The sequence below is a fragment of the Spinacia oleracea genome, chromosome 1 (genome assembly GCF_020520425.1).
Source record: "Spinacia oleracea cultivar Varoflay chromosome 1, BTI_SOV_V1, whole genome shotgun sequence".
NCBI classification, from domain to species: domain Eukaryota; kingdom Viridiplantae; phylum Streptophyta; class Magnoliopsida; order Caryophyllales; family Amaranthaceae; genus Spinacia; species Spinacia oleracea.
In genome coordinates this window covers 73,059,596-73,073,365 of record NC_079487.1, presented here as the reverse complement: position 1 = coordinate 73,073,365, position 13,770 = coordinate 73,059,596, and the positions used below count along the sequence as shown (strand labels likewise).

At 38.6% G+C, this 13,770-nt stretch overlaps 2 protein-coding genes across 2 annotated transcripts; one reads left to right on the top strand and one right to left on the bottom strand.

Annotated features, from left to right (window-relative positions):
- Window positions 1-286: 286 nt before the first annotated feature.
- On the bottom strand, window positions 287-6,003 carry LOC110793964 (uncharacterized). The gene is made up of 9 exons (XM_021998903.2): window positions 5,674-6,003; window positions 5,206-5,320; window positions 4,129-4,314; window positions 3,915-4,026; window positions 3,771-3,802; window positions 3,514-3,666; window positions 943-3,410; window positions 702-773; window positions 287-616 (listed from the first exon to the last, which is right to left on the bottom strand). The coding sequence occupies exons 2-9, from the start codon at window positions 5,271-5,273 to the stop codon at window positions 570-572; spliced, it is 3,138 nt and encodes a 1,045-aa protein (XP_021854595.2). The 5' UTR covers window positions 5,274-5,320; window positions 5,674-6,003; the 3' UTR covers window positions 287-569.
- Window positions 6,004-8,365: 2,362 nt separating this feature from the next.
- On the top strand, window positions 8,366-9,589 carry LOC110793965 (uncharacterized). Its single transcript, XM_021998904.1, has one exon. The coding sequence runs from the start codon at window positions 8,366-8,368 to the stop codon at window positions 9,587-9,589; it is 1,224 nt and encodes a 407-aa protein (XP_021854596.1).
- The last annotated feature ends 4,181 nt before the right edge of the window (window positions 9,590-13,770 follow it).

Here is a 13,770-nt window from a genome sequence, read left to right as displayed (position 1 = left end):
TTGGATTTTTGTGCATATTTCTTAATGAGTTTCATTGATTTTCTTTATTTTCTTTTCCTTATTTTCTTTTTCATTTCTTTTCTTTCTTTTTCCTTTTTCGATCTTTGTCAAGGCAAGTTTTTCTAGTTCTTAGGCAATATTCTTGATTTGGGCATAATAAAAATGAAACTTGTAGGTCAGAATGCTTTTATTCCTACTTGGTAGATGTTTGCACGGTTTTTAATGTATGCTCATAGGGCACTTGCATTACATGACAATAGTCTGGAGATATCAATATCAATCATGGTAATTGTAAATATGTAAAAGTAAAATTGAACTGAAAACATGTAATTTCTACATATGCTGTTCTATGTCCTACAAGATCTTGCTTGCTCTACATTTTACATATACATTCTGGACCTATCCAAATCCCCAAAGAATGCCATTGAATTTAAACATTATACTGCATTGCTTGATACAAATTAATAAACTGCACAAGATAAAATATTAAGCATACACAAGGGAGTAAACCACACAATGAATGATTATCCCAAAATTAGGCGTCTCCCTCAAGTCCACAAGGCAGTATCTCAACTTTTGCCACGGAATGCAGATAGAGAGAAGAAAGATTTTGCACCTAAAAAATGACAGTGGACACAAATTTAGCAAAAATGTGAACCAGCTTAAGTCTTAAGAGCACCAAATGTTTTAGTATGGCAAACCTCTTGACGAAGCATGGCCATCTTGAAACTTATTGGAACTTCTAGCAGAGCTGTTGCTTGTGTTTGATCGTGCTACATACAAGAATGGTATTTGTGATTACTAACAGCAATGTTTTGGAAACAAAAATATGCTGGACTATGTAGTCAATAATAACCATTAGGCATGAGATTGTTCTCACTTGTGAAATTTACTGAAGAAATGAATTCAGAACCATTATATTATAATTGGCAGAAAACATACCAGAATGTGGTTCAGAATCAGACAGAAAGCCTTCCGCGTAATTCCTTGAGTGAAGTGCAACCTTGAGCAAATTGTCTGAGTTTCTCTTACCAAGGTTCCGATATTCATCCCCGTCATCCTCTCCTTCAGATGTATATGGGCTTGCCCAGATACCTCCATTAGCTTCTTTATTCTTTCGAGCAAACTTCAAAAGTCGCTTTAAGCCTTTAGGAGCATCTTTCTGATAAACCATGGAAGGTGGATGTTCAGCATTTCCCCACTCAATTATGTCAGGTTCGCTGGTTTCTTCAAGAAGCATCTGTGAGAGTGAATGACGAACTCTTGTTCCTGCACCAACAGCATCAGAATTCACTAGAGAGGACGTTGTGTTGTCACCACTTGGAACAGCCATGTCTGACGGATTGCTTTCCACCCAGGCAGCTGGGGATATTAGTGATTCTTGTACAGGCTCAATCTGAACCATTCCTGGCGACTCCAATACTCTCTCAACAACTTCATCTTCTTCAGCAGGGGCTTCAACAGAAATCTCTTTTTCACCACCACCTTCAGCTTTTTCTGTTTCTGTTTCTGTTTCTATTTTTAGTTCAGCATGACCATCTTGAGTCTCCGATTCTTCAGACTCTACCTGCTGAATTTTATTTAAATTAAAAATTCTGACATTATCCGCAATATTAACAGAATCTTCAGATTTGCTCAAAGCTTCTTCCGGTTGGGGAGGAATTTCTCTCTTTCGACTGGCACCAGAACTTTTTGCAGGGCTTTTTTCCGGAACTTTGCGAACAGATGGCTTCACCTCAATTGGGACCACACTACTCTTCTTCGTCACCTTCTTCCGCACAACAGCTTTAGCTGGACTGACAGCAGCATCATCTTCAGGAGCCATCGTTTTAATCTTTGTCGTTCTCCCATTCTTTGGCACCACTCGGCTTTTACTGTCATCCACTTTCTTCATGGGTTTTATGGTATCCACCTGCTGTTTCTTGACATCTTTCTGTGGCAACTGGGGTTTTTCCAACTTTGGGCTAGGCCTTGATACTGGGCCAGGCGATTGGAGTTTCTGACGAGGTGCTGGAGATTGGGACTTTTTACGAGGTGCTGAAGTAACTGAAGAAGGTGCTATCGTCGGGCTTTTAGTAGGTAATGCTCCTGTAATTCTTGGTGATGGTGTTGAAGGCCATGACTTCCTAATGGTGGGTAGCGGCGAAGATTTAGACGGAACCTTCTTTGGCACAGCAGGTTTCAAAGATTCCTTTTTGGAGTTGGAAGAGACGAGCGTATTTTTGTTAACATTTGCAGCTCTGCTTGCAGGGAGCTTCTTTCTTATATCACTAGCCTTAGCAGAAGAGTTTTCTGGCTTAGGCTTATCTGAAACTCTTTGCTTCGCTCGAATACCAGTCTGTTTTTCTACTCTCTTTCCCGACTTCTCCACTGTCAGTTTTTCATCTTTTTTCTCCTTGTGATGACCGTTAACTCCACCACTTTGCCCCAAGTGAGAGACGCAATTCTTGTTATCATCTGGCTCTGCGTTTTTATTGTTGCTCATGTTATACTCTGCAAATTTCATCAACATCTTGTTCAATTCCTCTTCTTTTTTTCTATTCCATTCAGCTGAATCTACTTTTAGACAAGTCTCCTCTGTCTGACACATTAGACTCTCATCTTCAATTGGATTCGGTTCAACACTTTTGATCCCCTCCGATCTCATAGTCTCCTCCAAATCCCGATTCTCAGAATGAGGAACTGTATCCAATTTCACATCTACACTCCTATGAGCGTCCTCATCTTCGACATTATTCTCTGAAGCTGTATGCTCCACTGTGTCCTGAATCATGGACTTTTGAGACTCACTCATCCCAGAACTCCATCTCCTCAACACAGCCTTGTTTGGGTTTGTAGAATTATCAGTTGCAGTTTTTTTCTGACTCTCACCTGTTTGATCTTTTTGTTTTCTTTCAAATAAACTGATAGCGTCTTGAACACTCATCCTAGTCACATTGATCTCAGTCTTTTTAGTCGGTTCCTCAGAATCTTCATCTGTGTCCCTGTAAGATGAGATTTTCTCTCTGGCAGGAAAATGCGTAAGGCTTTTAATAGTTAGGGCAGGAGTCCGACGAGATCCCGATCTACCTATTTGGACCTTTCGCATTGGAGATGCTGATCTTCGTGGAGATGCTGATCTTATAAGAGTTCGACTTCTTTCAGCAGCAGAGGGTTGATCATCCTCACTTGAGAAAGATGAGTCATCACTTCCTGTTGAACTTTGCCTCTCAATTTCAGCAGCTTTTGCTGGCGATGCATTGTACTGTATAGGTTTCAATAGATTTGACTGTCCTGATGCTTGGATGTTTCCATTAATCTTGTTTTCATAGTCACTCTTTGATATTGACGGGACAGGAGCCTTTTTATTGTTCACAGTGACATTGGTCTGACCTTTTTGGATCCTCTCTGACAACTTTAACAATAGATTTCTAAAAGAAATTGAAAACAAAGTAAAATGAGAATTAGAAATTCGTAAACATTTTCATAGTTGCTGCAATCAATAGCAATTACAGGAGGGTTGATATGATATACCTTAGATCTACATCTCCAAATTGTTGACAAAATTCTTGAAGATTAATCATCTCATGATAGGAGAATTCAGCTCCAGCTGCTTGGTTGAAAGTTGAAACCAATTCTTCTGACAAAGCTTCAACTCTCGAGTCCATTGCCCGAAGTAATTCATTCCTAGAAGTAACATTTCCACAAGTACTTCAGTGAATGTATTCCAACCCAACCGAAATTCACAAAAATTAAAATATGAAAAGAAACTAGGAGTTATGATTAATTACTTTGAGTTATCTGATGACGTAGTCCGATCAGCCTGTTAGCAATCAACACCATTGCATTCATTGTGCCATTTGCAACACAAGTTAGTATCAAAATCAAGTGGCGAACACGAGGGAATAACTGAAGGTGTGAATTGCATACATTACCTGGGTATATAAAGAAAGATGAAACTTTCTCGTCTCTTCCAACTGGAATAACTCGTTACAGATAGTGATTGATTTCTTAAGTGCATCAGGGGAACCAATTATATGAAGAAACCTGCACGAGGATAATTTCATTAAAAGAAGCCTCTAGAATGGTTTCAGTGCAAGAGGGGAGAAAGCAAAAGAAGGGAAAAAGAGCAACTTCAGAGATCAAGACCTTGCTAACGTGGCTTTTGTGAACCATGCCCTGTTACCAATGGAATTAGGTAACTCTAGTTTGAAGTTATCACAAGATCCTTTAACGATTTGATCCTTTATGCTGGGTATATATTCCAGGAGTAGATCAAGAGGACCATCTGCAACCATCTCCTCTTCCTCCTCGCTACATATGCATGCACCATACCTGAAACGAAAGATTTGTTTTTTGAATTTAAGATGCTTTTAAGTTGGAGTCTAGAACTACAACATGAAACACCTTTCATCGCACGGGAACTAGTCTAAAAAGTAGCCAGATAAAACCATACATGTATCTCTTTTACTTCGAAATTATACTTGTAGTAACGATTAATAACATATAAAAAAAAGAACAAAGATAAAGTCAAACAGCTCGCTGGAATCAAATGCATGTCAATATCAGATCAATATTGCCAATAAATACAACCCAAAGTACATGAAAGTCAATGATCTCCAGCTATTACTTCCATTGTTTCACACTTAACACATGGCATGAAATAAAACCAAAGAAACCATCTTCCCTAATCATCATTAAGAAAGAAGAACAGATCTGACTGTATGAATGAAATTCATGATTCTTATTAACATTTTATATCATCAGCCTCATAATATACATCATTAACTGAAGTCCTGAATCAAAGATAGGTTTCCAGTTGGGGAAATCCGAATTAAAACTTTCGGCTTAATATTGCTAAGATTTCATTGATATTTTCACTTACTAAATCAATAGTTTAACTGCCGACACATAAACCATTTGCTTTCCTCCCCACCATAGTTCTTTCTTTTGATTTTTGAATGTAAATATAGCTTTTTCGACATCAAAAACTCGAACCAAAGACAAACATTAGATTGGGAACTTGATTTCCAGATCATAAAGCTAAACTATTCTAATAACCCAGTGACCCCATGCCCCCACTATCTTTAATCTTATCATTAAAATGTTGAAAAACACTAGTTAAAAAAACCCAATTCAGCATATGCACCAACTTTTCTATCAATTCAACTAATTTTCAATAATACATAACAATTAAATTCAAAACAAGAATCAAACAAATCTGACCTGTTTTCTGGCAAAATTCGAAATGTGACATAATCTAGTGGTGCATCCGCCGCAATTTCAAACTCCATATTCGACGATTCGAAGAGGTTTCGATATCAATACAACCAAAAACACACTGAAATGGGCATAAAGTGGTTACATTGTTAGTGCAACTACAGATAAAAAAATTCCAAAAAAAATACCATGAATAACATTCTAAAATTAGTAATAACTGCAAGTTAAATCCCAGATCTAACAAACACCCGACACCCGAAAAGGAAATGCTGCCAATATTTCAAAATCAGAAAACTAGAAAATGGGTATTTTGACTAATTCATTTGTGAACCTCCTTTTTTTCAATTTGGGAACATACTCTTAATAGTAGTGATTATTAAAGCATTCAGGGAGATACCCTTAATAGAAGGGATTAATTCAAACAATTTAAGGCTGCATTAATTGTTTGAAAATTGGAAAAAAAAAAAAGGTTACCTGGGAAAATCCGGTTTCAGTATGTCAGTAGAAAACTTGAAGGTTAAGAGAGAAGATGAAGGAGGACAGATCTTGTGGGAGAGCAAAAGTACATGTGGTTTTTTGTGTTTGTTTTATTAATTTAATTTAGTTTTTGTTTTGAAGGGGGGAGGTGGGAGAATCTCTCCTTTTTTTTAAAATTATTTTTTGAATTCAACTGAAGAAGACGATTAGAATATTAATGTTTTTTTTACAGAAAATGAGGAGAGAGAAAATGACAAGCAAACACTGTATCGACTGGAGAAGTGGAGAGTGGAGATCATTCAAGTGATCAAGTGATCAAGTGAGAGATGTTTGTTTGTTTAACGTGGAAGGGAGAACAATAATGATTTATTTATTAGAAGTATGTCACTATCTATGACTCATTAGTCGGCGAATATCTATTTTTCTTTTACAAACTTTTATATAAGACGGTCTTATACAAAAGATCACATTGGTGTCATATAAATGAATCAGTAGAACTAATTAGTTAAACAATGGAATCAATTAGTTTAGTGCTGTAACTAATTAGTTAAGCACTGAAACCATTTAGTTAAGCGATGGAACTAATTAGTTAAGCAACGGAACCATTTAGTTAAGGAACCAAAGTAGTCTTTTTGGTAAGGCGGTCTTACATAAAAGTTACAATTTTTCTTTTCTACCGAGTATTTGGTGCTTTAGTGAAAACTAGTATAGTACTCATGTGATGTACAGTTTATCCAAATTAATAAAATTTTATATAAAATATGAACTATAGTGGTAGATAATTATCATCAAAATAGAGTTTATAGATATTTTCCAAATTGAAATTAATAATGGACAAAATTGTTATTCCCCCATTTAGTGTCTTATATATTAAAATAAATAAAAACAAATAAGGGTACATAGATAAAATTATTTTCATCTACATTTATCACTTGTGTTAAGCATAAAGTTATTTTCATTCACCCTTCACTTCGATACTCATATTCACTTAATACTCATCTTGTCTACCTCATTACCCGATCACTTAACACCTACCCCCACCATTTACTTTATTCAGCTAAAGATGACTTTGAGGAGGGTTGATGTCTCCACATTATACCTGCTAAAATTCTCTTCCCCATCCTCACCACCCACGATAGGAACAATACTCACTCCTTCCAATCCCCGTCTCGGGGGGTAAAAAAATTTTATCTCCGCTCCATCACCCACCCGTGTATCCACACCCGCTTCAAACCCACCCTTACACTCAACTTTTGTTTTGGTACGAGAGTTTTGGATTTTAAAACTATATTCTAGAGTTTTTACAATTCGGTTGTTTGATTAGAGTAATTCAGTAAATAAAAAATCAATTAGATCAAGGATAAGCGAAGTAGGCGAGTCCAATCTAAAATCCACTGTGAGGGGGTCGAAAAAGGACGAGGCACTTTTCCTAAGGAATGGCTCGAATCAACTATCCTAGTGGATGTGGCAATCATATTACGTAAAACAGGACTAACTGTGGGTATTAGCCACTTTTTACTAGACTTTGGAGTCGCCATTCAATTTTCAACAACATTTAGGAAAAATGCCAAAACCCGGTTATTGTGATATGCAAGTAAAGCCGAAATCCATGCGAACGTATTTGACCACAATGGTCTTAGGTTCCCTTGTGATCCTTAATGTGGAGATCACTCAACGTACATCCGGTGGAGTAGAGAATGAGAGTTCGGGGGACGTTTACTAATATGGGGAGTGCCCAGCATTAGCCCACACGACTGTCCTAATGCGACGACTAAAGGGACATGCGTTACACTACATTACTAATGAGTTGATATTAATGCACATATATTAACTAACGACGTGAGAATAATGATTTAGATTGATTCAAGGTGCTTAACAACAATCAGATTTGTCTAGAGATTATCTTAATAGGCATGATCGATACAACGGATTTATATGAACATATTTATATGGTTATGAAAGCAATAAAAATGCAATTTCAGGTTACAGTATAACTTAGGCTATACTGCGTTTTCAGGAACACTAACCCCTTGTCTTTACTGGATTTCCTTTTCTGCTTCGAACTTCCCGGTAACCGACTGACTGCTCTCGATTCCTGGTACAATTCCTCAAGAGTTTCCCCTTAGATTCTTTGGTTTAGGCTTATGGTTTGACTTTAATTTCGGCAGTAATTGGGACTGTTTTGGGTGGTTGTACGGACAAAGTTTATGCTTAACAAGAGTTAATACGACATAATGATCACAGATACTGGATAAGTTTAAAGCTCCGAGATTATTTGTGCCTCTCTAAAATGGCGATAAGGGTGTAGGATAAGGTCTCCTACTATCGTGCGCCCAGTTCAGCTATGGCAAGGAAGAAGAAGCAAAACAAGCCAGAAAATAGAGACTCGAGTGGGGAATCTTCTCCTCAACCTCCTGTGCAATCCATGAAAACGATGACTGCGAAACAAACTAGCAATGCCATACCCACTGATTTTGGAGTTCGAATGTTGGATCTGGGTTCACCTATGCCCCCTCACCCAAGCAATGGGCCACCGTCGCCGGAACTAATGGAGGTCATTAAAGCTTACCATGACTCTGTTAGGAGACCTCTTCTTCAATCCCATGAAGCTTCCATAGTTCATACCCCATTGTTAATCGAAGATGCAGTGGAGAGATTGTAGGGTGGACAACAGATTGAGGGTGATGCGATGTCGAGAATGAGAGAAGTAATGAGAAGTGTGAATGTTGCTTTGGGATTGACTAGTAGTTCGGGTGCTAACCATGGCATGAGCAGTGAAGTTCCTAACCCAGAAACAGAGTATGAGGAAGAGGTGATTGGAAATCCACCATTGATGCATAAGAATGACTTGGAACCCAAGAAACCCTGGGCTAGCCTCTTTTCTGGTGAAGCTCTTACATCTAAAGGTACTTCTCCGTCCTTCATTGCACCTTCGATTTCTGATGGTAAACCAGTAGATGTTTTGGATAGGATGGATATTTCTAAAATGGCTAAGCAGTGGGATAGTGCAATGATATTGTATGTTGTAGGAGAGAAACCTTCTATTGGGGCTGTTATTAGGTATATTGAGAAGGAATGGAGGAATGTTAGCAAACCACAAGTATATTTGCATGATGAAGGTTACTTTGTCATTCGATTTAAAACTAGAAATGAAAGAGATAATGTGCTTGTTGATGGACCCTATACCTTCTTTGGTAAACCAATGGTAATCAAGCCTTGGTCTGCAAACTTTAACTTCCAGGAGGAGATATTGAGGGTGATTCCTGTATGGATCAGATTACCTAATCTACCTTTGAACTGTTGGGGGAGTGACTCCCTTAGCAGAATAGGTAGCTTGCTTGGTGTTCCACTTTGTGCAGATGAGTGCACATCAAAACAGATGAGAATCTCATTTGCAAGGCTGCTAGTAGAAGTGGATGTAACAAAAGAATTACCTAAAAATGTGGCTATCCAGGATCATTTAGGTAAAACAATATTGCAGAAGGTGGTGTATGAATGGCTTCCCCTATTTTGCTCCAAATGCCAAACTGTTGGGCATGTATGTGGGAAGACACAGGGCAACACAACTAGATTTCAGCCAGCAGGACAACCACAGAAGAAGGTTGTTCAAGTTTGGCAGCCTAAGAAAACTGTGCATATTCATCAAGTGGAAGGCAAGGAAACTGAGAATAAGAGTTCTGAGAATGATCAGGGTGACCAACTTCCAGTGAGTCATGATGATCCTATTATTGTCAACCCTTCTGTCAATCATGATGAAGGGTGGAGAGTGGTTACTAGGAGGAATAGAGAAACCAGAGCTGTTATTAGCAGTGTGGGACTAGCTCAAGTTCATGAGGATGTACCAGGAAGTGGGGGTGGTGATGGTGGAAAGGGAGGTGGTGACATGGGGGTCATGCCAATTTATGCAACATGAATATCTCATCCTGGAATGTAAGGGGAATGAATGACCCCTCAAAGATAGTAGAATTGAAGAAGTACTTAAGCAATAATAGAGTGAATCTGGTAGCTTTTGTTTAAACTAAAGTTAAAGAAAATAATTGTGCAAAGGTGTAAAAGAAGTTTGGAGGTGTATGGAGGTGGGAGGTGAACTATAACTTCTCTCCTAGGGGGAGGATCTGGATTGGTTGGAAGCATAGCGTTCTAACCTTCCAGACAATCTATGTGTCTGAACAAGTGATCCATGGGTATCTTACTGCAAAGAACGGTCAGTTCTCTACAAGCTTTACAGCTGTGTATGGTTTACACTCCATTGAAAATAGGAAGCCAATGTGGGCTGAACTCTGTAGTTTGAAGAACTCTATTGCTGGACCATGGCTGGTAATGGGAGATTTTAATGCTGTCTTGCTTTCAAGTGATAGAATAAATGGCTCTGCTGTCACTAATAATGAAACTAGGGACTTTGAAGAATCTGTTAGCACTGCTGATCTTACTAAGCTCAAGACCTTTGGTTAGTTCTTCTCCTGGACTAACAAAGGGCAAGGGAATATGAGGATTTGTTCAAGATTTGATAGGGCTTTTGGCAACCTTGACTGGCATAGAAGTTATGTAGATTCAATAGTGGAATATCTTAATCCTGGCCTATCTGACCATACTCCACTTCTCATGAGATACAAAGTTAATATGCATCAAGGAGGGAGACCCTTCAAAATTTTTAACTACATGGCAGATCACAAAGATTTTTTGAAAATTGTGCAAGAAAGATGGCAGGCTGAAGTTCAGGGGACTGCTATGTTTAGAATCTGGAGTAAGTTTAAAGGTATTAAAGTAGAACTCAAAACTTTGCATCAACAGGAATTTGCTGGATTAGAAGAGAGAATTGAAATTCTGAGAACTGACCTAAATCTAATTCAAAGCCAACTAGCTCTTGATCACACTGATAGTCAGCTGCAGGATGATGAGAAAGAAATGAGTACCAAATTGAAGAAGTTTCTTTTAATCCAGGAGAGTGCATTCAAACAGAAATCAAGAATTCAATGGCTCAAAGTGGGTGACTCAAATTCCAAGTTCTTCTTCAGTGCTATGAAGGAGAGGAATACCAGAAATAGTATTGATGTGTTGTTTGATAGTGCAGGCCAGAAACTGAGTACCAATAAGGAGATCACAGAAGAAATTAGGAACTTTTATACAACCTTGATTGGTACTGCAGCCCCATCTGTTGTGGGTATTGATGTTGAGGTGGTTAGAAGGGGGAATCAATTATCAGCTTCTGCTGCTAAAAGTCTGGTTAAACCAGTGACAACTGCAGAGATAGATAATGCTTTGAAAGGGATAGATGTGAATAAGGCACCTGGTTTAGATGGACTGAATAGTTTCTTTTTTAAGAAAGCTTGGGAGATTTTGAAAGAAGATGTATATACAGTAATTTAGGAATTCTTTGAGACTGGAAATCTGCTAAAACAGGTGAATAACACTGCTGTCACCCTCATTCCTAAAGTTCATAATGCTTCCAGTGTTAATGACTTTAGGCCTATTGCTTGCTGCTCAGTTGTTTACAAGCTCATTTCAAAGATTCTTACTGATAGGATGCACTCAGTCATTGGTGAAGTTGTGGATTCAGCTCAGTCTGGTTTTATACCTGGCAGGAACATTTCAGATAACATTTTGCTGGCCTCTGAACTTATAAAATGCTACTCTAGGAAGCAGATTTCTCCAAGGTGTATGATCAAAGTTGATCTTAAGAAGGCATATGACTCAATTGAATGGCCTTTCCTTCAGAGTATGATGTCTTAATTGGGCTTTCCTGATAAATTTGTGAAGTGGATAATGCAATGCTTGAATACTGTGTCTTACTCTATCCTGGTTAATGGCTTTCCTTCTCCCCCTATTCAAGCTAAGAAGGGGCTCAGGCAAGGGGACCCCATGTCACCTTTTACTTTTGCCATTGGAATGGAATACCTCTCGAGGTGTCTCTCTAACCTTGGCCCTGTTTTTAAACACCACCCTAAGTGTAAGAGATTAGGGATCAGTCACATGATGTTTGTAGATGAACTTTTGATGTTCTCTAGAGCTGACAATCCCTCTGTTACGGCTATGTTTAATGCCTTCACAAAATTTTCAAAAGCTTTTGGTTTGGTGGCAAATATGCGGAAAAGTGAAGTTTACATTGCAGGAGTATCAGATTCCTTTGCTGAGATACTCTCTACTGAACTAGGCATTTTGAGGGGTTCCTTCCCCTTCAAATATCTGGGTGTTCCTCTCACCACAAGGAAGCTAAGTGATAGGCTAAATCGCACTCCTATCAAAGATAAACCTAATGTTCACCAACTAAGAATATAGCAAGGGAAGCAGGGATCGTATCCACAGGGAAACAATGTTCTTTCTACTATTAATCGACAAGTCTAGACTATTGGTAACAAGAGGTTCGGATTGGTTTGTAGATTAAACTAAGGCAATAATCAAATTGGAAAAATATAATATTAAGGGAATCTAGGGCAACGGTTCACCACAAATGCAGATCGGGATTGGACAACGGACAACAACAATCAATTAACAATCATAACTAGGAAAACATGCATCTCTCAAATCTTATGAATTCCTTAGGAAAATATAACTAGCAGGCTCTCGCTATGTACTAGAAACAATTCCTATCTAATAGCCACAGATCAAAAACATCAGATTTATACCTCTCGGCGCATAATCTAAGGATAATCAAACTCAAACAAAATAGTCCGGCCGAACAGAATTGACGAGCAATAATAATAAGCTATAGAAATCGCAATCAATTAATCAATAATCAAGTCCACATTTAATCCCAATCATGCATTCATGGATCCCCTAAACCCTAGAAATTAAACTACTCACTCATAATAAAAAATAGCAAAGCAATTAATATAATGGAAAACATTATCAAAAGAAATTAATAAAGCAAGATAGAAATCGATACCTAAATGAAGAACGAAAGGATGAACGAAAAATTAAAGCTTTGATTGAAGTTAAATAAAAGTGTTTGGAATAATTTAGAGAGAATAAACTAAGCTTAAGCAAAATAAAACTAAGTGTCAATACTAGAATAATGAATACCACTAAAAATATAAGGGGCTAGTATTTATAGTTTGCCCAAAATACAAGCCAAAAACCGGAATTAAAACACGCGCACAAATGCAGGGGGTTGGCGTCGCCCGATCGGGCGAACTGCTCGATAGTCGGCCCGATCGGGCCAAATTCCGCCCGATCGGGCGGTTGTGAAACGCCCAGATCAATGCCCAGGATGACCGCCCGATCGGGCGCGCGTTGACGACTTCAATTTCCTGTTATTTCGCCCGGTCTTCTTATTTCGCCCTCCGCTCAAAGGGCGATTTGCAAAAGTCATCATCCTCCGCCCACATCACCGAGCCCACAACCGTAAGCATCTAAGGCTCCCGAAAGTCGACGATAGTGGTCCCGAACTTCCTCGGGATCGTGTAGTGGCCTAAATCACCATGAAACGGGTCTAAAAAGACCAATTTCTCACTAAGTAATCCTGAAACTCAAGGCACACTCAATAACACAAATTAGTACTAAAAACGGCTCCTAAGAGCTCATTTTATGCATAAAAGTACTAAGGGACGGGGGTAAAACTCTATATAAAACACACATATCAAACTCCCCCAAGCTAGATCCTTGCTTGTCCCTAAGCAAGGAAATCATCGATGAATACAAGATCAACTTCACCCCAAACATATTTCAAACGAAAGATACAATTCAAGGCAAAATTCGACGAGCATGCATCAATGTCAACCAATCACATCCACCCAACCACAAATCCTCCCTAACAGTCGTCACGCAAAGCGAACCACAAGTGCACAATGGAATTCAAGACTAGTGTTCACACACTCGTCACTTATTTATGTGGCGGGTAAAAGATGTACCCGTTCGCTCTCCTCCCAACATATAAGTGAACAATGCCCTCCCAAACTCACAACACTCGCGTGTCTAGAAAAACATACACTCAACCTAGTAGTCTACTCGAAATGTGTCATGTCATAACTTGCATTGATAAACAACTACTTTCATATTAATACGACTCTATGCACAAAGGTCGGAAGGTCTTCAAAGCTTGTAATGATAGGCTTAGGTAAGGGTGCGGTAAAGTTGGGTAAAACGTGAGCTTAAAGC

What these genes read in the sequence shown, in the direction of transcription:
- LOC110793964 (XM_021998903.2), bottom strand. Translation starts at nt 5,273, where the DNA reads ATGGAGTTTGAAATTGCGGCGGATGCACCACTAGATTATGTCACATTT. An exon ending in TGATTCTGAACCACATTCTG is followed by an intron (nt 774 to 942) that starts GTATGTTTTCTG and finishes TCTTGTATGTAG; the next exon opens with CACGATCAAACACAAGCAAC. An exon ending in TGGCCATGCTTCGTCAAGAG is followed by an intron (nt 617 to 701) that starts GTTTGCCATACT and finishes GTCATTTTTTAG; the next exon opens with GTGCAAAATCTTTCTTCTCT.
- LOC110793965 (XM_021998904.1), top strand. Translation starts at nt 8,366, where the DNA reads ATGTCGAGAATGAGAGAAGTAATGAGAAGTGTGAATGTTGCTTTGGGA.